The sequence below is a fragment of the Rhineura floridana genome, chromosome 17 (genome assembly GCF_030035675.1).
Source record: "Rhineura floridana isolate rRhiFlo1 chromosome 17, rRhiFlo1.hap2, whole genome shotgun sequence".
Lineage (NCBI taxonomy): Eukaryota > Metazoa > Chordata > Lepidosauria > Squamata > Rhineuridae > Rhineura > Rhineura floridana.
Window position 1 is genome coordinate 15,910,871 of NC_084496.1, and position 27,870 is coordinate 15,938,740.

Below are 27,870 nucleotides of genomic sequence, written 5' to 3' on the forward strand. Positions count from 1 at the left end.
GAAGAGGGCTTACTGACAGAACGAAGAAAGCCCTGGTCACAAGAGCTAAACACCTCCATAGCCCTTCTCCTGACTAACCCCCAATTTCAAGCAAACAAGCAAAATCTCATAACTAGTTCAGGAGAAGTTTTGACTCACTATCAAACCATAATTTATGCTCTTAGACCAAAGCTAACAAAGACCCATTCCTACAAGCCAAACAGACAAAGGAACAAGTCATGGTTTGATAGAGACTGCAAAATAGCAAGGAACCAGTTAACGAGATACACAAGGGGGGCACTAAGTGACCCGATAAACTACCCCCGGGCAATACTTGTGACTTTAAGATCAAATTACAAGCAGTTATTAAAACAGAAAAAGCAGGCATTTGCAAGAGCTGGCTGGTTATCTCTTGCCCAAACTGTTAAAGACAAAAATGAGGGCAGATTTTGGGAACTGGTAACCATGAGAACTGAGCACCCACAGGAGCTATGCCAGATTACAGCAATACAATGGCTTGACCATTACGCTTCCCAAAATCACCAACAAATAACCCCTCACTCTTCTCTTTCTCTGTGGTAGATTCCATCCTCGCCTCTCTGGCCCCCAGTCCCACTATCATTAGTGAAAGAACTAATCTTTTCCCTCAAACAAGGGAAGGCTCCTGGTGAGGACATGCTACCCCCAGACATTTTTAAAATTTTTTCAGACTGGTGGGCCCCAATTCTAGCCAAACTTTTCACTCAAATAAATGACACTGGCGAACTTCCGGCTGGATGGAACCTCAGTATAATCATCCCAATCCATAAAAAGGGTGATCGCACAGACCCAAATAACTATCGCCCAATAAGCTTGATAGATACTGGAGCCAAACTTTATGCTAAATTCCTAATGATGAAATTAGAAGAATTGGAGGAGGCCAATCGAATTATACATCCCAAACAAGCAGGATTCAGGAAAGGCCACAGCACAATAGACCACTGTGCCACCCTTTCCTTTTTAGCTAAAAGTTCAATGCACGGCCCAACAAAGCGTTTATACGTAGCCTTTGTAGACTTAGCGGCAGCGTTTGACTCAATTAACAGAACCAGACTATGGGAAAAACTTAAAAAATCTAACATAGATGGACGCTTATTATTTTTGATAAGATCATTATATACCAATACCAACGCCAGAGTCAGAGTGGGCCCCACAGGTTCCCAAACAGACCCTTTTTTAATAACAAAAGGAGTCAAACAGGGTTGTCCCTTGGCACCATTTTTATTTAACTTTTACCTAAATGACGTAGTAACGGCAGTATCAGGAATGGATCTTTTTCCTCCTTCCCTGGGCCTAAGAAAAGTTTCCCTACTTTTATATGCGGATGACATGGCCCTATTATCAATAACCCGCAATGGTCTCAGGAGGGCCCTGGCAAGGCTTTCATCTTATTGTACCACTGAAAATTTACAAATAAATTGTGCCAAGACAAAAATCATGGTATTTGGCAATAGGTCACCAATACATAAATGGTCAATAAATGGACATCCAATCGAGCAGTGTCGGACCTTTAAATATCTTGGTATACTCTTTGCCGATTTTCTCTTGGAGAAAACATATTGAACACATAAAATTAGCCGCACTAAGAATTAGTGGTTCTATTCTGAACTTCTATCGTACATCAGGGGGCAATCTAGTCTCTCCAGCTTTAAAATTATTCCAAAGTAAAGTTATACCGATGTTCCAATATGGAGCCCCAATCTGGGGATGGGAAAATCCGCTACTCGATCACCTAGAGACAGTTAAAAATAAATTTTTTTAAAAAATCCTGCTTCTCCCTTCAGCCACTCCAGCGGCCCTAATCCGGGCAGAAACTGGGACCCCGCCAGCCAGAGCAATGATCCATTCTGCCCTGATAAATTTTTGGAAAGTGGACAAACAACCCCTCCCACGTCAAACTCTAAAAATCAGTGTATCAGACACATGGTCAGACAAATTTTTGTCTGCCCAACTCACGAAAATTTGCCAACTGTATCATATTGACCGCAAAGCGTTACAAGATTCCCTTAATAAAACCAGCTTTAAGGAGGCCATCCTTCTCCACACAGCCCGGATAGACAGATTAGCTTTAACAAACTCCAACTTTTCAATATGGTACAATCTATTTAAAACTGATCAAACAAAAGCAAACTATTTAGATTTCCTCACCTCAGTAAATCTGCGTCACGCCTATACAGCCCTGAGATTTCAGTCAATGCCCACGGCTTATTTGGCCAGTCGCCATAACGGCATTCCCCATGATCAAAGACTGTGCATTTGTAAAGCTCTCGAGGTGGAGGATCTACCACATTATCTGTTAAATTGCTCTCTTTACAAACATCCCCGGGCCAAATTCTTGGATGAGGCATTGATTCACGCACCTGAAGACATACCCTCACGCATTATCTTTCTTCTTTCAGACAGAGACCCTGGAATTACTTATAGGGTAGCTTTATTTGCCCTAGCAGCGCAGAAGCTGAGAAGGAAATGTCTACTTGAACTAGGGCACGCCAGTTAGACTTTTAAGAGACAACATTGTATGTAATAACATCTATGATTTTAATTGATTTTAAAAGTGTATTATCGGTCTGCGGCCTATGGCCAGACAGCAATAAATGATTGATTGATTGATATATCAAGTTCTCAGGAACCAGCACATAAAAGTTTAAGGCAGACTTAATTAGATAAACTTCCATCACTTTAATCTGCCAGCACCTAAAACAACTGCTAGTAGCATAGTCCAATTATAAGCAAAACTGCCTAGTTTCAGAACATGTTGAAATAAGACACACAAGTGACCACTTTGATGAGTCAACTGTATTTTTTAGATGACGGACAACAAATATCCCCAAGGACAAATAAGCTGACCACACACGCTTAAAAATGTGGTTGAATCTCATAAACACCATGAATTTGGGGGGTTGATAGCGACAAGAAGCTTAGACATGGAGTAGGAAAAAGTTTCCTTGCTTTGTTCAGTTTGCAGGCAGAGTTTGGCCTTTAAAAATAAAGCTCAGAAGTCCTAAGGGCTGGCTCTAGGTTTTCCAGTTTTTAATGTCCTAACAAAAAAGGCCACAACACAGAAAGCACAAGATGTTCACAGTAGCTATTCCTTGGCAATTCCCCCTGCCTTTCAGGGCATGAACATGTGATGTAATGAATAGCAATGACATGCAACTAAGAGAGACAAAAAAGTCTTCTTCCTAGTGGTCACCAACCTCACTTTGTTGGTAGGGACGCTTGGAGGGCCTCTGAAGTAGGTATGTATCTTCAGGTAGGTACATATGGAATTACTATACCAACTACAGTCTTCTGGTTCCCTAATATTTTAGAATCATAGCATGGTAGAGTTGGAAGGGGCCTATAAGGCCATGGAGTCCAACCCCTTGCTCAGTGCAGGAATCCAAGTTAAAGCAAACCTGACAGGTGGCTGTCCATCTGCCTCTTGAATGCCTCCAGTGTTGGACAGCCCACCACCTCTGCTCTAACAGTTAGGAAGATTTCCTGATGTTCAGCCAAAATCTAGCATCCTGTAACTTGAGCCCATTATTCCGTGTCCTGCACTCTGGAACGACTGACAAGAGATCCTGACCCTCCTCTGTGTGACAACCTTTCAAGTACATGAAGAGTGCTGTTGTATCTCCCCACAATTTTCTCTTCTCAAGGCTACATATGCCCAGTTCGTTCAGTCTTTCCTCATAGGGCTTTGTTTCCAGTTCCCTGATCATCCTCATTGTCCTCCTCTGAACTTGTTCCAGTTTGTCTGCATCCTTCTTAAAGTGCTGTGTCCAGAACTGGACACAGTACTCAAGATGAGGCCTGGCCAGTACTGAATAGAGGAGAACTAGCACTTCACGCGGTTTGGAAACTATAACTTCTGTTAATGCAGCCAATAACAACATTTGCCTTGTTTGCAGCCACATCACACTGTTGGCTCATATTCAGCTTGTATGCCACTCTAAACAAAAAGCACTACACCTAAGGCCTCGGAGGAGGAGAAAAGCAACCCTTTGCTCATAACTCTCCCACACACAGCCTGAGTGAAACAACAGCACTTCTCAAACTGGTCAAGTTAAAAACCTGTTTAATGCAGCAGTTTAATCCTACCCCCTCAAAGCCCAAAGCTTTCTCTCCTCCATCTCCCCTCACCGATTGGGGTCATGGGGAAATGGGGCTGAGGCATGGATGAACCAGGGGGGACAGGAGGGAGAATGTGCTTGTTGGCTTTTCAGAAATCCAGGCTGGGTGTGGATTGTGTGTGTGCGACTTCCAAGAAACCCAAAATAGGAGTTTTTTTTCCTTGCAAGGATGGCTCAGTGTGCTAATAGACCCAGGAGCTGGAACAGCTGTTTGCACGATAACATCAGAGGCTGCCGTGGGGGAATGGCAAGGAGTGAGGAGATGGAGATTGGCAGGGGACACATTTCCCCTTCCAACTGTGGTATTCTGAGTCACAAAGGCACAGGCATCAGCTGCGAGAGGCTGTGGCTTAGAGATAAAAACCCACCTCGTTCTATACAAAATGCCCAGGGATAAAGGAACGATTAGGCTCAACACGCTGCAGAACGGACCCCTGGCTCAAACTCAGACCCCCACCACACTAAGAAACCCAGAACAGTTTTGAGGTCCTTGGAAAACCCCTTTCCTGGTTTTCCCTTGTGAGGAGATTCTCATTTTAAAAAAACACATTTTAACTGTTCTGCCAATATTCCCAGTCAATCACTTGCCTGCACACAACTATTATTTATTTGCTTACTTACTTATATCCTGCCCTTCCTCTCAGTAGGAGCCCAGGGCAGCAAGTGGCCCCAATGAACAACACCATCACCACCAGGTGGACTTTCAGAGAATGACCTTGCAACAAGCAGTACCTTGAGCTGGGATAGTTGTTCAGTCAGCTGATCTTTTAAGGTTTGTTTGTATTTTAATTATAAAATGTAAATGGTATCTCCCTATTGTGTATTAACCTTTTACATACATACCTATTACATCAGTGCTCTGAGATTAATTCAAGAAAAGGGTTTCAGGAAATGAAAATGTTTACCCTTTTTACAATGAAAAAACTTTCAACCTTGTGATTTCTTGTACAGTCCAACTGATTTAGTACAACTGGTTTCTCATCCCGTTACAAATAACAAGGGCTAACCTCATTCTCCTCCAAAAAGGAACCTGAATAACTAGGCAGCAAGATTAGATGAGTTCCATGCTGAAAATGATGCAGGCTTCTTTAGCGTTCTGGAACGCAGGGCCCCTCCAGACTTCCTTTTTATTGTGCTTTCATGATATTTGTGCTTATGATGTTATCAGGATGGTTATAGCCATCCCACTTTCAGTACCACTTGTGCCTGCAGACATTCTGGGGCAATCATACTGCTTTATTTGCAATAAATCCATGTCCCATAGTTTCCTGCAAAAATCCTGTAACTTTTCATACCACAAGTGTTCTTTTTCTGGGGTGGTTGTTCTCTTACTGTGCTATAGTGCTCCTCCAGATGGCAATAATGCCGTAACATTGTGGAAGCATCATAGAGCAACTAATAAAGTGGAATGATCTGTGTGGCTGATCCAGTATAAATCCATCAATAATGCACTAATGACATGTTGCAGAATATATCTGCAAAATAACACCAGTCTGGAGGGACCCTTACCAGAAAAATATTTATGCTGTACATTTACTTGCACCGTCACATATGTCTCACAAACCTCAGGAAGCCCAGAGATAGAGGTGTCTCTCTCCAAGGAAGCACAGGTGTTGGCTGGAAGAAGCCTAGCCCTTCTATCACCCTAGCTGTTCAGAAATGGGCTAGGAGGCAATGTAATAACCTCTCTTCCCATCCCACACTTCTGATACATCACAATATGTGCCAAAAATACCAGTGAAGACTGCATGCTCCTCACCAAACTGTACTATTCCTCATGCAGAACGGATGCAGGGGTAACACCATATAGTATTTTCTTGGGCTCCTTTGCTTCCCTGGGGAACATACCTGATAGGACACCTGATAGGAGACCTGATGGGACAGTGCAGACCTCTGTGGCCTGGCTCCCTCCCAGTGTTTTTCATCTGTTTGACTCCAAACCTGGGATGAGAATGAAACCAACCAAGCAAATCTACCTTTGTCACACTTGGTGGATAAGGTCTCTCTCGACACTGTGAAAAACTTGCAAATGCCTCTTCTAGCCAATCTGCAAATAGCCACTATCTCATAAATTGGTTCTTTGTTTCACTCTGGGGTGGAGGAACCCAATTTATTATAGGTAATTAAGAGATTATGACAAGAAGAAGTGCCATACCAGAGATGGGGAACCTATGGCCCATGGACATAATTTGGCCAGTGAGGCCATTTTCTCTAAAACTCGCCCACCTGCTCCATCCCAACATCATATGTCATGTCAGGTGTAAGGCAGGTAAAGGTGTAACTGCCATAACTGAAATCCTTTTCCAAGCAGTTTGTATTGGGGTCTCTCAGCACCCATCAGCTGAGACATCGATTTTGAGCTCAGTTTCCAAGCAGTTTGTATCTAAATTGGACTTCAAAGGCGAGCTCCTTTCATGTTGTCACCTGAGTCGTTATGATGACCCATTCTATCTGGCAAAATTTTTCCAGCAGGTGGTGGTGGGAGGAAGGATCCAGCCTGCCAGCTGTATCCATTTCCCCACCCCTGCCTACTCATCTGTAGCCACTGACCCTGGCCAGTTGACAGTGTGACAACAGTGATTGAATGGTGAAGAAACCATTTATTCACTCGTTGGCAGTAGACCCAGCTACCTGCTGCACAGTATTACTCCATGCACTGTGGGCAGGAAAATAGAGTATGCTGCCTGCCATACGGCAATACAGAAACCGGTAAATGAGTCCTCACTAAGGACACTGCCCACCTTTACAAAAACAGCATCCTGTAGAATTATTGTGCTGAATACAATTTTCACTCAGAAAGATCATTTGTCTCTTCAGCAGACATGTGAAGGCCTGGAAAAAACTAGAATTTTTTTTGGGGGGGGGGAGTGTTTTCCAATTTTTTACTGGTTTTTCACCATTTCTTCCAGAAAAAAATTGGAAAAATACAGCAGGGGGGAGGTACTAGTCTACTCCCTCATTTTTCTAAAAATTTTTTTTACAGGTATTCACATCTGTACTCTTCAGACAGACAGTGAAGGCTTCTGGGAAAGGGTAATAAATTGGAAACACAAAGTTATTTGGGAATAAAATGTCAAATGTCTGCCACTTGGCCCAATGTAGCTTAGTTTTGTTCCCCAGAAGATCTCAGCTGCTTAGATTGTAAGCCTGAGGATAGGGAGTGTTATTATTGATAATAACAAATATTCTGTGAATCCTTTTCAGCAGAACAGTGGGGGAGAGGAGTTGCTTCAAAAACAGAATTTGCAATATGTTGACATGAAGATAATGCTCTTTTAAAAGCAATCACTTGCCTCCTATTTTAAGTAGTTTTTAAAATATCTGGTCCCCATTAAAAAGCTGATGCTTTGCAACAGAAGTAAATATGGTACCAACCCTGATATCCTTTTGTTGATGTTGTATTGTTCACATATATCTGAAGCTAATACTGTGAGCTGAGGCCCGACAATGCTGTCAAGTTTACGGCAAAAATCCAACGTAGGCTGTGTAGAGGCTGCGAAATAGTTGAGGGGGGGGAACATCAATAAGACTTTTTATATTATTTATTTATTTATTTATTTGATTTATATACCACCCTTCCTCCTAGTAGGAGCCCAGGGTGATACAATTTTCCCGCGTACCGCAGCCACACATTTGGAGACCACATCAAATATTTACAGCAGGGATGGGGAATCTGTATCGTTGGACAACAACTCCCATCATTCCCAACCACTGGCCATGCTAGCTGGGACCTGAAGGGAGCTGGAGTCCAACAACATCTGGAGCAGATGGAACCATTTTACTCAACAGAAAGGTGTTTCTCTTTGGGCACCAGGTCACTGCCAAGTGGGTATTGTCTTCCTTGCTAGTGCCTGAGACAGGAAAGAGTTAACACTCCAAACAGACCATTACTGTGGCCCCTTCCATGGAGTGCTAATTCACCGTCTGGCCAAGCTTAAAAAATATACACATATAAAGACACTGACAACCTTTCATTAACCATAAATAACATGCAACAAACAACTTGCACACCTTCAGTTATAATAAATAACTATTTATTATATGCTGAGATCTGTGGACTCGCCAGGTATGCTGTCTACCAGGACGGATTAGAGATGTGACGGAAAGGTTGCCATCACTCATCAAGCCCACCGACAAGTATCCATTTCTCCTCATCCATGTGGGAACAAATGACACTGCTAAACGGAGCTATGAAGAAATCACATCAGACTTTGAAGCTCTGGGAAGGAAACTCATGGACTTTGGGGCCCAGATAGTTTTTTCATCCATCCTTCCAGTACTTAGAAGAGGAGTGGAAAGGGAAAGAAAAATGCTCCGTGTGAATGAATGGCTATGAAGGTGGTGCAGACATGAGAGATTTGGATTCTGGGACCATGGGCTATGGTTCCTGGAAAATGGACTGCTGACAAGTGATGGGTTGCATCTCACAAGGACTGGGAAGAATGTGTTTGGCCACAGCATGGAGAAGATCATCAGGAGGGCTTTAAACTGAATCCTAAAGGGGAGGAAGACGTAAGCTTGGTGGTAACGACTGATGAAGGCTTATGCACAGTAGCGGGACCAAAGAGATCAGCTCTAAAAGGGCCCAGTAACAGCCCTCAGAAAAATGTAGTGAGGAAGCCAACCCATAAATCACATGGTCTTCGATGTCTGTATACTAATGTGCAGAGCATGGGAAACAAGCAGGATGAACTTGAACTCTTAATACAGGAGGGCAATTACGACTTGATAGGTATAACTGAAACTTGGTGGGATGACTCCCATGACTGGAATGCAGCAATTGAAGGATACAACTTGTTCAAGAAGAACAGAAGGAATAAAAAGGGAGGTGGAGTTCTGCTATATGTTAAAAATATATATCCCTGCACAGAAATACAGGAAGATGAGCTTGTAGCTCCACCGAGAGTATCTGGATTAAAACTAATGGGGCTAGTAAGAAAAGAAATGTGGCGCTTGGAGTCTACTACCGACCACCCAATCAAGGAGAAGATGAGAATGTCACTTTTGAAAAGCAAGTTGCCAATGTTTCGAGGAGGCATGATGTAGTCGTAATGAGGGATTTCAATTATCCCGGTATCTGTTGGCAGACAAATTCTGCCAAACACGGCCCCTCCAAGAAATTTCTGACTTGTGTGGCAGATAGCTTCCTCCTACAGAATGTGGAGGAAGCAACCAGAGGATCAGCTATCCTTGACTTGATTCTAACCAATAGAACCAATAGATTTGGTGGATGAAGTGGCAGTTACGGGAACTCTGGGGGAAAGTGACCACACCATACTTGAATTCTTGATTCAAGATGGGTGGGAGTTTCTAAAAAAAGAAATTCTAAAAGCGCAATGGCAAGCAATTCCCACAAGGAAAAAGGGGGAAACAGCAGAAGAAGCCAATGTGGCTTCACAAAAAGCTTAGAGATGACCTGAAAACAAAAAAGGACACATACAGGAAGTGGAAAGAAGGCCAGGCCACAAAGGAAGAGTACAGGCAGGTATCACAGAATTGCAGGGATGGGGTCAGGAAGGCTAAAGCTGAGAATGAGCTGAGGCTAGCGAGGGATGCTAAAAGCCACAAAAAAGCTTTCTTCAGGTATGTCCATAGTAAAAGACAGAGAAAAGAAATGGTGGCACAGCTGCTCAATGAGGATGGCAAAATGACAACAGATGGCAAAGAAAAGGCAGAAGTGCTCAATTCCTACTTTGGCTCAGTCTTCTCCCAAAAAAGGGCCTATGACCCTCCCGGGAAACATGAAGTAGAAGGGTCAGGATTGGACTTTGAGATCGATAGACAAATGGTCAAGGAATACCTAATCACTTTGAATGAGTTCAAATCGGCAGGACCCGATAAACTGCATCCTAGAGTATTGAAGGAACTGGCTGAAAAACTCTCAGAACCGCTATTATCTTTGCGAAATCATGAAGTGCCAGATGACTGGAGGAGAGCTAGTGTTGTCCCTATCTTCAAAAAGGGCAAGAAGGAGGAACTGGGAAACTACAGTCCAGTCAGCCTAATATCAATCCCTGGAAAAATTCTGGAGCAGATTATAGAGCAGTCAATCTGTAAGCACCTTGAAAGCAATGCAGTGATTATTAGGAGCCAACATGGATTTATGAAGAACATATCCTGCCAAACTAATCTTATCTCATTTTTTGATCGGGTAACCTCCCTTGTAGACTGTGGGAATGCTGTGGACATAATATATCTCAACTTCAGCAAAGCTTTTGACAAAGTGCCCCATGATATTGTGATTAGGAAGCTAGTTACATGTGGGCTGGATGGAACAACTATTACATGGATCCACAGTTGGCTCCAGAATCGTACTCAAAGAGTGCTTATCAATGCTTCCTTCTCAAACTGGGCGGAAGTAACAAGTGGGGTACCACAGGGCTTGATCCTGGGCCCAGTGCTCTTTAACATTTTTATTAACGACTTGGATGAGGAGGTACAAAGCATGCTTATCAAATTTGCAGATGATACGAAGTTGGGGGGGCATAGCTAATACTATGGAAGACAGAAACAAAATTCAAAGGGACCTTGATAGGCTGGAGCATTAGGCTGAAAACAACAGAATGAAATTCAACAGGGATAAATGCAAAGTTCTATACTTAGGAAAAAGAAACCGAATGCACAGTTATAAGATGGGGGATACTTGGCTCAGCAGCACAACATGTGAGAAGGATCTTGGAATTGTACTTGATCACAAGCTGAATATGAGCCAACAGTGTGATGTGGCTGCAAAAAAGGCAAATGCTATATTAGGCTGCATTAACAGAAGTATAGTTTCCAAATCGCGTGAAGTACTAGTTCCCCTCTATTCAGCACTGGTTAGGCCTCATCTTGAATACTGCATCCAGTTCTGGTCTCCACACTTCAAGAAGGATGCAGACAAACTGGAACGGGTTCAGAGGAGGGCAATGAGGATGATCAGGGGACTGGAAACAAAGCCCTATGAGGAGAGACTGATAGAACTGGGCATGTTTAGCCTGGAGAAGACTGAGGGGAGATATGATAGCATTCTTCAAGTACATGAAAGGTTGTCACAAAGAGGAGGGCCAGGATCTCTTCTCGATCGTCCCAGAGTGCAGGACACAAAATAATGGGCTCAAGTTGCAGGAAGCCAGATTTCGACTGGACATCAGGAAAAACTTCGTAACTGTTAGAGCCATACGACAATGGAACCAATCACCCAGAGAGGTAGTGGTCTCTCCGACACTGGAGGCATTCAAGAGGCAGCTGGACAGCCATCTGTCGGGAATGCTTTGATTTTGATTCCCGCATTGAGCAGGGGGTTGGACTCAATGGCCTTGTAGGCCCCTTCCAACTCTACTATTCTGATTCTATGATTCAGTCTCCACCCAGACTGTATATAACATTTACTGGCTTGTATATGAGCTAGGTCTGATCACTGACCATTCAGTCTCCACCCGTTTCTTGATAATGTTTACTGTCATTTGCATCCCAGGGTGGGCCTTGGCGGTGTCATCCCAAGTGGGATGTTCCAGAGCTGACCTACTGATTGGGTGGGTATATAAGCGTTCAATTATCTTTCAGCACTTGCTGAATAACTCACCTCCTAAAGGCTGCCTCAGCTGATGCATAAATATCTATTTTATGTTTAGTAAAAGTATTCGGGCTTGCCCAGGTGGCCGCCCAACAAATCTCTTGGAGAGGTGCATGTGTTGAATAAGGTGCAGTAGCAGCTACTGCTCTTGTCGAATGAGCAACGATACCTGATGGCAATTGTATGTTTAGAGAACTGTATGCTAAGGCTCTGCAGCCCTTAATCCATGTTGCTAAAGTAGAAGGGGACACCTTTTTATCCAGAGTAGGAGCGTGGTAAGAAACAAGCAATGAGTCAGTGTGCCTTATCAGCCTTGTCCTAGTTATATATATATATACACCTTAAGTGCTCTCCTTACATCTAATGAATGCCAAGCATGCTCTAGAGGATGCTTTGGTGATGGACAAAATGTTGGCAATATTACTCCTGCTGACGGTGAATAGCTGTATTAACTTTTGGAATGAAAGCAGAATCTGTTCTCAATATGACTCTGTCAGTATGGAAAATACATGTATGTTTTGCTACTGAGAGAGCTTCCAGCTCAGACACTTGTCTAGCTGATGTTATTGCTACCAGGAATAACACTTTGAATTATTTATTTATTATGAGATTTGTTAGTTGCCCATCTGGCTGGACAACCAGCCACTCTGGGCGACGTACACGATAAAACAGTATATAAAACTGTTAAAAATTTAAAAACACAGTAAAACTAGCCCATTCCAAAAGCCTGCCTAAAAAACCAGGTCTTCAGGGTCCGGCAGAAGCTCATTATAGACGGGGCATGGCGTAGATCATTTGGGAGAGAGTTCCATAGGGTGGGGGCCACAATTGAGAAGGCCCTCTCTCGAGTCCTCACCAGTCTAGCTGTTTTGACAGGTGGGATCCAGAGAAGGTCTTCTGAGGCTGATCTTGTTGAGTGGCATCCCTGTCGATGCTGGAGGCGCTCCTTCAAATAAGCTGGGCCACAACCGTATAGGGTTTTAAAGGTTAAGACCAACACCTTGAATTGGGTTCGGTACACAACCGGTAACCAATGCAACTCCTTCAACACAGGAGTGATGTGATCTCTACGGCGGCCGCCTGTAATCAGACGCGCCGCTGCATTTTGTACCAGCTGTAACTTCCGAACCGTTTTCAGGGGTAACCCCACGTAGAGCGCATTACAGTAGTCTAGGCGAGTGGTGATCAGGGCATGTACCACCGGTGGGAGCAGATGATTGGGAAGGTAGGGGCGTAGCCTCTGTATCAGATGGAGTTGATACAGAGCTGCCTGACTCACAGCCGAAACTTGAGCCTCCATGGACAGCTGGGAGTCAAGAATGACCCCCAGGCTACGGACCTGGTCTTTCAGGGGCAGTCGTACCCCGTTAAGCACCAGGTCTATATCTCTCAACCTTCCCTTGTCTCCCACAAACAGCACCTCGGTTTTGTCAGGATTCAGCTTCAGCTTATTCCTTCCCATCCAGCCACTCACCGACTCCAGACATTTGGACAGGGTTTCCACAGCCAACCTTGGTGAAGATTTAAATGATAGAGCTGTGTGTCATCCGCATACTGATGACACTGCAGCCCAAATCTCCTGATGATTGCTCCCAGCGGCTTTATATAGATGTTAAAAAGCATTGGAGAAAGGATAGACCCCTGTGGTACCCCACAAATGAGGGGCCAGGGATCTGAGACCTCCTCCTCCAGTGCTACTCTTTGGTACCTCCCAGAGTGGAAGGAATGGAACCACTGCAATACAGTGCCCCCAACACCTAGAAGGACAAGGAAGGTGCATTCGCCTCTATCCCACGCCCTTCTCATATCATCTACCAAGGCGACCAAGGCTGTTTCAGTCCCATGTCCTGGTCTGAAGCCCGATTGAAATGGATCTAGATAATCCGCTTCTTCCAAGTGTGCTTGCAGCTGTTTAGCCACCACCCGCTCAACTGCCTTGCCTAAGAATGGCACATTTGAGACTGGGTGAAAGTTGTTCAGATCTTGAGGGTTCAAGGAGGGCTTTTTTAAGATTGGTTTTATTATCGCCTCCTTGAGCACTGATGGCATTACTCCCTCTTCAAGCGATGCATTTACCATCAGCTTGATTCTCTCTCCCAGTCTATCTTTGCAGCTCATGATGAGCCACGAAGGGCAAGGATCAAGTAGGCAGGTGGTCGGCTTTAACGTTGAAAGCACCTTGTCCACTTCCTCAGAAGGAAGAAGCTGAAACCGATCCCACGCCACCGAAGCAACACTGATCACCTCTGGCTCACTCCCTGTATCCACAGTGTACGGAATATCGCTTTTAATACGATCGATTTTATCCGCAAAGTGTTTAGCAAACTCATCACAGGAGACCTTATCATGTTCCAGCAGTACCGGAGCAACTGGACCGACCAGGCTCCGGACCACTTGCAACAGTCTCCTGGGACAGCACTCTGCAGATGCAATAGAGGCAGCATAAAATTCCTTTTTTGTTGCCCTTATTGCCACATGATAGGCTGCAGCAGCGGTTCTAACCAGTGTTCGATCGTCCTGACATTATTCATAAAGTAGAAGTTTTCAATGGTTCAAATGGTGGTTTCTGTAGACCTGACCAGACCTTGTGAAGATTCCATGTTGGAAATCGATGATGAACAGGCGCTGACATCAGAGAAGCCCCTCTTAAAAATCGTTTCAGATACAGATGAGCTCCCAGTGATTCAGAGGAAGACTTAGAAAGCACTGTTGACAACGCAGATGCTTGTCTTCTCAAAGGACTGGGTCTCAGCCCATGCTTGGTTCCTACTATACCATATGCTTGTAGTTTCGTATTGTGGACGGTCTCCTAGATGCCAATATTGTGGTTACCACCTCAGTGGGCAACCCAGCCCTCAGCAGTTTGCTCCTTTCAACTTCTATGCGGTTAAGCTCAACCACTGCAGATTGGGGTGCCGAAGTGGCCCCTGTAGCAGCAAATCTGGGCGAAGAGGCAGAGACCATGGAGGCCAGACAGATAGGTTGACTAGCTCTGAGAACCATGGCCTCCTTGACAAATCTGGTGCTACTAGAGCAACATTGGCCCTCTCCATCCTTACTTTTTTCATCACCCGAGCTAACAATGGAAAATGAGGGAAGAGGTAAAGCGTTCCCATTGGCCAAGGGGAGTTTAGGGCATCTACATCCTCTGCTCTCAGTGAAGGGTACCGAGTGTAATACCTCTTCAGTTGAGGATTGACATCTGAAGCAAAAAGGTCCACATCCATCCTTCCAAACCTCTTGCGGATCTGTTTGAACACATCTTTGTGCAGCTGCCACTCCCCTGGCAACACCTCCTGTCTGCTTAACCAGTCCACTTGTACATCATCTACTCCCTTTATAAATTCTGCTGTCAACGATTGTAGAGTGTGCTCTGCCCAGGAAATCAGTCGTGAAGCCTCCAGATGAAGCACCAGTGATCTTGTCCCTCCTTTATGATTTATGAACGCTTTCACACAGTTGTTGTCTGTCCTCAACAGTACATGCTTGAGATGGAATAAAGGCACAAAATGCTGCAGCGCCAATTGTACTGCCTGAAGCTCCAGTAAGTTGATGCTTTGCTTTTATTCCTGAGGAGACCAAGATCCCTGCAGTATTTGATCTCTGCAGTGAGCTCCCCACCCCTGGAGACTTGCATCTGATGGCACAGTGTCTCATGGTGGGTCCTTTAAAGGAACACCTCTGCGTAGGTTGCAATCTCTTGTCCACCAACAAAGAGCAGCCCTCAGTTGTAAAGTCAGTGGAACCTGAAAATGCCTGGAATGTGCTATCTGCCACTAGTATGTTAACAGTGTCCATTGTAGAGGCTGAACATGAAATCTGGCCCATGGCGTAACTTGGATAGTGGAAACAAGCATCCCTAAAATCCTTGCTAAGACCATGATGTCCTCTGCTGTCTTCCCCAGCAATGGTTGAACTGTCAACTTTATCTTCTGCACTCTCTCTTCCGAAAGAGATATTGTCTCCCCTTCCATATCTATCATTGCTCCCAAATGCTGTAGATGTCGTTGAGGGAACAAGTGGCACTTTGGTATGTTCACCAAGAATCCGTGATCCTGAAGAACTGCTAGTATGGTGTGGATGTCCTGATAAGCTGACTGCAAATGAATCAGAATGTGGTCTAAATATGGGTAGAGATGCAACCCCTGTTGACGGAGATGAGCTACAAGGGTCACCATTATCTTCGTGAAGACCCTTGGTGCTGACACCAAGCCAAAGGGCATCACCCTGTACTGATAATGTTGATTGTCGTAAGCGAAGCGAAGGTACTGGCGGTGCTGCGGATGGATTGGCACATGTAAATATGCCTTGGTTAGGATCTATGAAAGCTACGAAGTCTCGAGGCTGAAGTGCTTCTTTTATGGACACCAATGTTTCCATGCAAAATTTCCTGTATCTTACAAATCTGTTGAGGAATTTTAGATCGAGCACTGCCCTCCAATCATTCCCTTTTTTTCAGCACGATAAAGAGGACGGAATAAACGCCACAAAACTTCTGGTTCTGCTGAACTGGTTCTATGGCTGCTGTCTGCAACAAGTGTTCTGTTGCCTCTTCTAGTAGTCTGCGCTTCTCTGGATTCGCTGAGATAAGTGATGGAATAAATCTGTTTGGAGGCGTAGCCTGAAACTCTATCTGATACCTGTACTGCATGGCATTTTTTACCCAGCGGTCTGATGTTGTCGTCTGCCAATGTTTTGCAAATCTCAGTAGGCAGTCTCCCACTGGTATCAGCAATAAGTCAGAACTGTTTTTGTTGCCTTCTAACTCTGTGGGTAGTTGATCCTGTATTTCACACTGCTGGTTGCTGTTGGTTGCACAACTGGAATTGTGGATGACCACAAGCTTGTCTGTTAACACAGAAATCTCTCCCCCTTCCTCCAAATCTGGATGGAAGAAAGGACTGGTATGGTTGAAACGGCAAAAAAGGCACCAGTCATCTTGTCTTTTATTTATTACTGGCATTGCCGCCTTCTTTTCTTTTGTTTCAACTAATACTTCGCTCAGCACATCCTCCCCAAACAACTTCCTGCCTGCATATGGTTCTGTAGCCAGCACCATACAGGAAGAGACATCTGTCTCTCAATGACAAAGCCACAAAATGCGCCTAGCTACCATTTCAGCAGCCATGGCCCTGGCTGTGAACTGAGTCGCATCCATTGTTGCATCTGCAGTGAAAGCCTCTGTTCTTGACACCTTCAGAATTGTTTTCCTAAGTCTTCCTGGCTCCTGATGTGGATTTTCCAAAACCTTGTCCAACCACAATAATGCAGCCCTTGAAAACACAGATGCTACAATAGATGCATGTACAGACAATGCTGTCATTCCATGGACCTTTTCAAGTGCCATGTCTAACTTTTGTTCTGTAAGATCCTTCAACTGAGCATCCCCATCTTTTGAAAGGAAATGTCTAGAAATTAAAGCAGAAATCAGGGAATCAATGGCTGGAGTTCTCAGCTGCTCCATAAACTCTGGCTCTAATAAGTATAAGCATATGTCCGTGATTTGGTAGACTGAACTGGTGAGTCCCATTCATATTTCACTATTTTTCTGAGCAGTGATGGTACCTTCATCACCTTATCACTGGACTTTGTTTCTGGAAGAACAGATGCTCCCCTTGAGAGGTTGAAGGTGCCTGTTCTGTAACTGAATCCTTCAAATCTAAAGCCGCCATAGCCTTGCATAGCAGAGGCATGTAGTAAGCACTATGAAACAAGCTATTGGAGTGCTGCTCCTCCGGTTGTGGATGATTCATCCACTGAATCATGGCGCATAAACTTTTGCCTGGCAGAATTTGATCTGTCAGGTCTGTGAACTATGAACCCCTGCGCTCTACCCCTGGCCACATCATGTGGATCCAGTGAGTCATTTGCACTTTCCCTTTGCAGCTGTGTTGCTCAACCTCTGGCATACCTGCCTGACTCATCTGAGCACTGCACTGCCACATATTGTGTTGCAAGTGACTGCCTCCTGTTGCACGACTGCAACACAGGAACCACTTGAAAAGACTGGCAAAAAGCAGCTAGTTCTGCTGAAATATCACCCATGAGAGCTCTTCTAATATAATTTAATTTTGCAGCTCCTAACTGAAAAGACTCCACCTGCGGAAGTTCCTGATTTGAACAAGAGGTGGCAGCAGAGCCCAAGTGACTGTGCAGAGTTCATATGATGCTCCTTATGCTTATTTGCATTAAGCAAAACTCTCTGCTGCTGTTTATGACTTTGCCCAGAGGCAGCATTATTACTCAAAGGCACTGTGGCTACACTGCTCTGTGGAAATTCAGGGTGCTGAATATTAAAACCTGTGAATTCCTCATCATCTCCCTCAGAATCTGAGCAAAAAAGAACTGAAGGGTCTGGAACCCTCTCTTCCTCAGAGCATTTCATCATTTACTGCACTCCACTGCTGGGTTTGCTCTCCTACATACAGTGCCCTTCTGCCCTGTAACAACATTGGCAAGGGGGCATCATCATTATAATCTGTGGTTTCCTCAGCAGCAGCCCTTCCTGATTGCTCTGCTACAGGATTCACAGTATGTTCTGTTTTAGTCACATGTTTGCGCCCTGATTGCTCTGCTACTGCATTGCTTGCAGGGTTTGCTGCACTTTTAACTGTTTTCACATTTTTGCACCCTGACTGCTGTGCTACCGCACTGCTTACAAGGTGTGCTGTACCTTTAACTGCTTTTACATTTCCCCACCCTGATTGCTGTACCTCATCGCTTACAGGGGAAACCGCGGCGTGCTGTTGATTAATGGCCGCTCTCTGCGCTACCACCAGAGTGGGCCACGCGCTGCCTGAGGCTGTTTGAGTAAAATGGCGGATGCCTCCGTGTGCACTGCAACAGCTTGTCTTTTTAACTGCTAGTTTGTGTGAGTGGGCTGTAGGTGCTACCGCACCAACCGTTCCTGCCGCTCGCTTAGAGAGCTCTGAGGAGACCTTACTTCGCACCTCAGGCATTTCGCCTTCAACAGGTGAAGCTTATCTAGTGGTCTTTTGTGGTCCCCTTGTATTTGTTTTATTTTAATTAAACATAGTGAACTGCTCATAAAAACAGAGAATCAACCCCACAAATTTATAAAGTGGGAGGGGGAGAAAATCAACCATTGAATTCATTAACTGAGGGGAAAATCATCGAGGAAATTCATTAACTGAGGGGAAAATCACCAAGGAAATTAATTAACTGTGGGGGAATCATTAGGCTAATTAATCTCAGGAGCTCAAAGTTATACTAGCTTAGCTATGCCAAACTTACTAACACACACTTAACTGCCATTCAGGCACTTGCTGCGATTCGTTAATAAATTACATAGAAACACCCATACACATTCACAGACGATTAATCTCAACATTAACTACTAATAAATAACTTAAATAGACAAATGAATAAGGATATAAATCGGCCAGACTGAAGAGCAAGGTGAAAATCAGTACTGCTCCAGCAAGGCAGGAAAAACGAACTAGCACTCTGCAGAGGGGCTGTTTGGAGTGTTAACTCTTTCTTGCCTCAAGCACTAGCAAGGAAGACAATACCCACTTGGGGGTGTCCTGATGCCCACTGGAGAATAAGCAGTCTGTTATACTCAAGGCACAGACATTCTATAAATGCAGAACTTGGCAGAATTTCTTCAAAACTCATCTCTAAGAAGCCCCACCTTACCAAAGGATACTGCTAAGCAACTGGTTGATCACATACAATCCTGTGCATAAGACTATTTAAGAATTAGTATTCTGCGTTTTTAGGTATCAAGTGTCACTGAACTCAATGGCCCTTACTTATGAGTAAATATTTATAGGATTAGGCTGTCTCTGCTTCTATTCCACTATCAATATTTATCCTCTGATATTGGCAGGGTCCTGGTATCACTGTGGACAGAAATTTTATCTTTTCTTTTTTTATTAAAGTTAATGCAAAATAACTGTGGAAAATGTACAAATGTCAGGATTTGTGAAAAAGAAGAAAAGTTAAACCTCCCTTGGTTGTTTTAAAGAGTATTATTTGATACTCACCATCAATCATAAAGCAGACAGCTGCACTCATAGCCTGCAAGAAAAAAATATTTATCAAAAAACTGACCATTGGTCTCACGTGAAAGGTGGTTTTCCCAGGTATCATACCATCAGGTGGGTAGTAGCGCCGCCTAGTGTCCAAAGGCAGGAACACATGAGAGTCAAGACTTCAGCTGCTCCTTCCAGCTTGACCCCATTCCATTCCGGATGAACTGTATATGGGATCCAGACATCTCTCCTCAGACAGAACACTCACAGCCAGACATTAATATAAAGAGGCACACAATAATAAAAGGAGCAACTAACATAATAATACACAGCTTGACTCCATGCAGGGAATATGCACAAACAGTGAACAACTGTAATTCCAGCAAGAACAGGCTTAACAGTAAATGTAATATAATTTTAAATAAACTGTATTTATTTGAAACACATGGAAGATTTATTAAACAATGGACAAAATTAACACCAGAAAAAGCAAGGCAGCCCACCTCTATTTGCCAAAGTGAAATGATCTACCTTATAGTGTTTAATAAAGGAATTTGGTGTGGACCACACAACTACCTTACAAATATCTGCAATGGGTGCATTGGCCGTGAAGGCAGCCATAGTGGCCACTGACCTTGTAGAATGGGCTGTGATGTTCCGAGGCACTGGTATCCTTAGAGACTCGCCAGGGTAATGCAAGCCAGCAAGAGAGTGTTGAGCAGGTGACCTTCTTCCCCAATGTCTTTGGATGAAATGAGATGAAAAGAGACTCAGACAGACAAATGTCCTGGGTCCTGGTCAGGTAGACCTTTAGGGCTCGACATACGTCCAGGGAGTGCCAGGCCTTCTCCAGGGGATGAGTTGGCTGAGGGCAAAAGGAAGGCAAGACGATATCCTGACTAGAGTGAAAGATGGAAGAAACCTTAGGTCGAAAAGCAGGATCTGGATGCAACTTCACAGAGTCGTTGTGGAAGACGCAGAGATGGCGGGCAATGGACAAGGCTGCCAGATCCGATACCTTCCGGGCTGAAGTAACTGCCATGAGAAACAGGACTTTTTACGAGAGCAAACGCAACGATGCAGACTTGAGAGGCTCAAAAGGAGGATGCTGCAATGCCTGAAGGAAAATCAATGAACTACAATAGGGACATCAATAAACTACAGGCGGTGACAGGAGAGAAGCCCATCTCAGGAAAAGCTTGACCAAGGAGTGTGTTCCAAGAGAAGGCTGGTCCGATTGTGCGGACAATATGGATGAGGCCTGTCTGCGTAGAGCAGCCGTTCCCAACTGGTGTGCCTCCAGATGTTGTTGGACCACAACTCCCACCAGCCTCAGCCATTGGCAATGCTGGCTGAGGCTGATGGGAGTTGTGGTCCAACAACATCTGGAGGCACACTGGTTGGGAAAGGCTGGTGTAGAGTATTAAGCTTCAGTTCCATCAAGAGACCCACATGTAGAAAGCCAAGTAGGTGATTAATCTTAGCCCTGGAGGAACGGATTTGCTGTTTAAAACACCATGCAGCAAAGACTGACCACGTGGCTTGATATATGCGGACTGCGGAAGGCCTTCTAGAGGCCAAAATGGTAGCTACAACGTCCTTAGAGAACTCTGAACACCTCAGGTAAGACCACTCAACACCCAGGATGTGACTCAGCCAGTTGGGGTCCGGATGGCGAACTGGACCCTGAGATAGCAGGTTTGGCGATAATGGTAGACACCATGGTTCCTGGGTCAAGAGAGCCAGCAGATCTGAAAACCATGGCTTGTGTGGCCAGTAAGGGGCCAGGAGAACAATTTGCACATGTTCCTGATGAATCTTTCTGATCGTGCATCCCAGTAGCGGAACCGGAGAGAAGGCATAGAGTATTTCTCTTCGCCAAGGAGTTGACAATGTGTCGATTGCTTCAGCACCCTGTTGATGATATCGAGCAAAGAACCTTGGAAATTGGGCATTCTGAGATGAAGAGAAAAAAGATGAAGGGACCGAATCAACAGTGCAGTTGATGGAATACCCTGGGATGCAGTTTCCGCTCCCAAGGAAGAACCTATTGTCTGCTGAGCCAGTCTGCTGCTATATTGAGGTCACCGCTGAGATGCTCCACTCTCAAGGAATGTAGGTGACATTCGGCCCAGTTGAAGATGAGAGTCAATTCCACCTGGAGGCCCTTGATCATGTGCCCCTCTGACGGTTCAAATGTGCTTTCATGCTGACATCAGTATGAATGAGAATGTTGATCAGATGGAGCCTTGGATGAAAGTAGAGGACCACCAGACACACTGCTCTCAACTCCAGCAAATTTATGCTGAGGCGTTGCTTGGAAACCGTCCATTGGCCTTGAACGAAGAGGGTTCTCTAAAGGGAGTTCCTTTCTGCAGATTTCTGGCCACCATCCACCAATGAAAGGATGTCCTCAGACGAGGTGAGAGATGTACCCTCCTGTGTCTAGAATTGGCGATGTCCAGCTGAAAAGGTAGCAAAGCCCACTGGAGTGGTCAGGTATGGTGGCGAGCCCAAGAGACAATGTGAATGGAAGAAATGAGGAGTCCCAGAGCCTTGGCTAGAATCATCACATCTTCCTGGTCATCAGATGGTGAGCGGTGTGAATGGTGGCAGCTATTCTCTCTGGGGACAGAAACACTGTCACACAAGATGTGTCCAAAATGGCTCCCAGGTGCTGAAGATGCTGTGTCAGAATCAGATGGCTCTTTTCCAAGTTCATGAGGAAGCCATGGTCCCTCAAGGCATCGAGAGCAAGACGTACATGGATGGATGCCTGAGACATGAAGTTGTCCAGGTAAGGGTGGATGTGGATCCCCTGAAGCCAAAGGTACATCACCAGAGCAACCATCAGCTTCATCAGCACCCTTGGAGCTGATGAGAGACCAAATGGAAGGGCCTGATACTGGAAGTGAGCCTGGCTGTATGCGAACCTCAGGAATTTTCAATGGTTGGGCAGGATGGGAACATGCAGGTAGGCTTCCTTCAGATCGATAGAAGCAAAAAAGTCCCCCTACTGAAGCACCTCCATAATCAATGCCAGGGATTCCATCTTGAAGGGTTGATGCCTGACAAAGGTGTTGAGAAATTTGAGATCCAGGATCGCCCTCCATGAATGACCTTTTTTGAGCACTGCAAAGAGAATGGAGTAGACAGCTGAGTAAAATTTGGAGGGATCCACCGGCTCTATCGCACCTATCGACAGCAAGTGTCTTGTGGCCTCTGTCATCCCTGCCCACCTCTAGGGAGAGGCAGAGAGGGAGGATGATAGGAACCTTTGAGAAGGAAACTCCCAGAACTCTATTGAGTAACCTTGAGTCACAGTATCTTGCACCCATGCATCCATTGTTACATGTCTCCAGGCTCTGCCAAAATGTAGAAGTCTGCTACCTACTGGAATGGTGTCAGTATCGATGCTGTTGATGCCCTCCATGGCCAGCGGGTGGAGTGTGTCTCTGGAGTCCAGAGAACTGATTCTGGTTGTGGCCGAAGAACTGTTGTCTGTTCCAGTATCCTCTTGAAGACCAAAAATCGTGGCCCCTACCCATGGGCTGCGAAGCCCGAAAGGACTGCTGATATGGGTAAGATGATTATCTGCAGACAGCTCTACAATTGTCTCTTTTAGTAGTGGCTAACACGGACTTCCTCTTATCCTTGGAGTCAATGAGCACTGCTTTGAGGGCCTCTTCCCCAAACAAGAGGGAACCAGAGTAGGGGGCTGTAGCAAGGTTGACATGGTGTTTTCAGCATCCCAGTGGCGTAGCCAAAGGGTGCAGTGAGCTACCACCCGTGGACATAGCCCTAGCTGCAAATTGCATTGTATCAAGCTATGCAGCCTTGTGTAGCTTGACCAGGGTCCTGCACAATCTAGCCTGGTCTGGCTCTGGGTTGTCAAGTAATTCATCAAGACACATCGTGGAGGCTCTGCTAATTAGGGAGGCCATGCAGGAAGTTTGAATTGCATATGCCGAAGCTTTGTAGGTTCTTCAAAGAGCGAAGTCCAGTCTCTGCTCAGATGGGGCTTTGAATTGCAAATAACCTTCCTTGGGAAGAAGAGATCTGGAAATAAGTGTGGAGATAGGCCCATCCAATGAAGGAACTTTAAAAAAATTCATGAAGTCAGGGTCTAGTGAATAAAATTTGTTAGTGAACACTGTCACACGACATGCCTGAAAAGGATGACCCCACTCCTTCTTCGTCATTTTATTGAGAGGGTTGGGCACTGGGAAGGAATGAACTGAAAACTTAGGAGCTTTCAGTACTTTTGCCCCCTTGACTGGAGCCAATGAGGGTTCAGCTACTTGTCCATCAAGTCCCAGAGTACTTAAAGATTTGTGGAATAAGGCGGGATAGTCCAAAGAGTCAAACAGATCATGCAAGCTCTCCTCCTCTCCATCCGATTCCCCGCTCCACTCTGCTTCCTCCCACTCTGGGGTGATGAAGGGATTGAGTGGATCAGCCTCAGCCTCAAGGGTATGTCGGACCCTGCCTCTGGAGAAGTCAAAGGGGTTAGGAGACAAGGCCCGTTGTTCTGGACAAACCTCAGACAAGGGTGAGGATCGTGCCCAATGTGTAGGGGCAGGCCTCTGAATCTCAGAAGAGATGGAACCAAGCAACGTGTCTCTGAATTGGGAAAGAAATGTCTGGTTCAAAAGCAGATCTTGCAAGGGAGTCACATATACCAGAGGATCCAAGGGCAACTGGGGCTGTGGTGGAGCTGTGGATGGTCCAGGCTGCTCATGTGCAGGGGTTGGGAGTTGTGAAAGGAGAACTCCCTGGTGAGGGGGCACCACTGCAGGCTGTTCTGGGAAGCTTTCAAATTCTTCCTCTGAAGACTCAGCAGGCGAATGGAAAGTGGTTTCCAGTCTCTGTTGGCTGTCAACGGAAGCGGCATGTGAAGACGGAATACTGATACATTGAGCTGGTCTGTTAGCTGTCTGTTTAGTAGAAAGAAGTGACTTCTTGGTACATTTGGAGGGGGCATGCTTGGAAAGCCTATGCTTAGATGACTTGGCTGTAGGCACAGCCTGAGTTGTTGGTGGCTACGAAGGGACTAGCAGCTGCACATCACCAATGAGTTGTGGTTCTGTAATTAATTCTCTAGGTGCAGCGGTAGGTAGCTCAGCCATGGTAAACATGCACACAGTAGAGGAAAGCAGTACCAGGCAAGATATAAATAGTCCAATGAAGAAGTCCAATTGTGTCACACATGCACATACTGCAGGGTGCAGTGGAAAAGCAATCAACACGCACCGGCAAAGGCATGCAGTGGATTGAGGGAGGCCAGCAGAACATGCCCCCAGTAGAGGGGAGCGGTATGACCTCCAAGCAGCCCACTCCTTCCTTTTTCTTCTTCTTTCTTTCCTTATTTTATTTTATTATTAATATATGAACTCCTTATTACTTCTTAACTTTCTTCTGTGTTGCCTGCATTTCTGTGCTTGTCCCTTTAAATTCCTGATTACTTCTTCCCTCTCACTCTATTGCCTCCTTTTCCATGCTTGTCCCTTGACTAAGGAGGAAAGTAAAGAGGAGGCAGCCAGGGACAGATAGTCACTAACTGAGACCAGGGACAGATAGGCACTGGTGACAGAGAAGAAGAAAAAAGGTAGGAAAATGACAGCCAAAATGGCGGGCGGAGGATAAGAGCAGAAAAATAGCAACACAAAATGGCGACTCTATAGCACCTATGAGGAAGAAGACAGGGCAAAAAACGGCGGCATCCACAAAATGGTGGCTCTATATCACCTATGAGGAAGAGGGCATGCAAAAAATAGCACGAGTCAGTAGCCGTGAGCTTCTAAAGGTAGTCTGGAGAGGGAGAAGGGAAGCTGTCACTTGCCAGCTCCAAGGGTGGCAAATGGTGCAGAACTGCCACCACGAGCTCTGGGAGGCAGGCGGGGTGAGCAAGGAACTGAAGATTGGAAACCCGCCGCAAGCTCAAATGGAGCCACAAAAGGGCAGCGGGCAGATGGAGCCACAGCTGCTAGCTCTGAAGCAGGCAGGAGCCGCTGCCACGAAAGAGCAGCAGGCAGGAGATGGAGCTGCAGCCGTGAACTCCAAAGCAGGCGGAAGCCACCACCGCAACAGGGCAGCGGACAGATGGAGCCACAGCCGTGAGCTCCAAGGCAGGCAGGAACCGCTGCTGCAAAAGGGAGACTGCCAGAGAAAGGACAGTTGGAGGTGCAGCCGTGAGCTCCAACAGAAGGGGAAGGGCAAGCCCAGAGAGCTCCAAGAAACGGTGTGTGTGTGTGTGTGGAACGGAAAGGTAGTGGAATCAAGCCTGTCTTGGATACAGTCCACCAAAACCTCGGCCCCTGTAAAAGACCACAGCCGCCCAAGGAGCAACTCCAGAAAAGAGAACAAAAAGAGAGGCTTTTACCAGAGAAAAAGGGTTTTTTAAAAAATAAAATAGAAAAGACTAGAAAAGGCCACATTAAACAGGAGAAAGAAATCAGAAGAGCAACAACAAAGCACAGACTCACTGACAGGGAACTAAGGCTGAAGGATCCCCCTAGGACAAAGGCAGGAATGAAATGGGGTCAAGCCGGAAGGAGCAGCTGAAGTCTTGACTCTCATGCATTCCTGCCTTTGGACACTAGGTGGCGCTACTACCCACCTGATGGTATTCTACCTGGGGAAAACGGTATGTTTTCTGTCCCATGGATATGCTTGACTACTGAAGGTAAGCTTTGTTCAAGAATGTTTATGTACAAAGACATTACTAAATTCTTAGTCTGGGGAGCTCCCACAGGACATAAACATATTTTAGACCACAGCTTCCAGAAGACCTGTGGCCTTCCATATGTTGTTGGACTCCCAAGTGCTATGTGTCTGAGCTAGCATGGCCAGTGATCAGAGATTATGAACATAAGGGATGTCAGTGAAAGGGAAATGGCTTAGCAGTTACCTTATAAACAATTAAATGAAGCTCTTCATAAGTATCCTCTGTATTTACAAATATTTTGGGGAATCTGCATTTTGTTCCTGGATCATTCAGGTTCAAAGGTCCAGTAAGAAACCTAAAAAGCAAGTATGATATTTAACTTATTTAAAACATTTATATACCTCCAGTTATACAGGCATCTCCAGGCAGTGTATAACAAGACAAAATGCATGATAGAATTTCACAACACAAATACAAAACACAAAATTAAAATTTGGCATTGTGTGTGTGAATCGAGCCCATGTCCACTTGATATTGCATTAAACCAGTTACAGATACTATTATTATTTATTAGATTTATATCCTGCCTTTTGTCCCAGTAGAAGCCCATACTACATAAGTGGGTATCAGGACAGACTACAGCTCAGCATAGTTTGATATTCGTATCAAAGTATTAGACTTCAGTTTAAATCTCCAAGGTTTGGTCATTTTAAGAGGTAGAGAGCAATACAACCGAACTAATTTGCGAAGTTCTTGTTTTCCTTGCTTTTAGTTTACTGTAGCATCTGATTAACATTCATGGGTTGTACAGGCAAGTCACACTCCAATTCCCATCAGCCCAGTCAGCGTGACCAGCGCTCAGGGATGATGCAAATTGTAGTCCAACATCATCTGGAAGAGCACAGGTTTCCCATTCCTGGCCTAGAGGCAAGGAAGACTACAATCTGATAAAAAACAGCTACCTTCCATAGTGCTGTAGATTTCCAGACATTTCTGTATGTATCGGGGAATCTCTCCCTGCCAGCTGAAACGAAAGGGATTGCATTGTTAAGAAAATCTATATGTTTTATATATCCCATCATTGCCCTATAGCATTTAGAAAACCTGGCAATCCACTCTTTTGTTCTCCTAGGAGAAGAAAAATGAAGCAGTTACTTACACAGGAAATAGTTGTTTCCGTTAAAAGAGAAGCCACATAACTTACCTCTGGCTCTATATGCCTTGGAAACAAAGATGTGGTGAGATATTTGTATAAAATTCTCATGTCATCTTGCTCCAATCCACTCCTGGAATGTTAAAAGACATTAGATTACAGTATATGATGACAAGGTTGTCAACTGTTTCAAGTTCTGTTAATTGTTTATATATGAATCTGCCTTAAGCTGTGTCGGACAGTTGGGTCTTTCTTGCCTAGTACCGTCTCCACTGACTGATAGCAGCTCTCCAAGGTCTCAGGCAAAGGACCTTTCCCAGTTCTTCAGTCCTTGGATCTAGTTATGCAAGCTAACCAAACCT

The 27,870-nt window shown here is 45.0% G+C and overlaps 1 protein-coding gene across 3 annotated transcripts in view; it reads right to left on the reverse strand.

Moving 5' to 3' along the window:
* CCZ1 (CCZ1 homolog, vacuolar protein trafficking and biogenesis associated) overlaps window positions 1-27,870 on the reverse strand; it is a 63,531-nt gene that overhangs the window by 18,638 nt on the left and 17,023 nt on the right. For all 3 annotated transcript variants that reach the window (XM_061600450.1, XM_061600451.1, XM_061600448.1), the window contains 5 exons: window positions 27,560-27,641; window positions 27,318-27,379; window positions 26,599-26,710; window positions 19,701-19,734; window positions 7,512-7,629 (listed from right to left, as the gene is read on the reverse strand). In XM_061600450.1, the coding sequence (XP_061456434.1) occupies window positions 7,512-7,629; window positions 19,701-19,734; window positions 26,599-26,710; window positions 27,318-27,379; window positions 27,560-27,641 (408 nt within the window). The remainder of the gene's footprint in view (window positions 1-7,511; window positions 7,630-19,700; window positions 19,735-26,598; window positions 26,711-27,317; window positions 27,380-27,559; window positions 27,642-27,870) is intronic.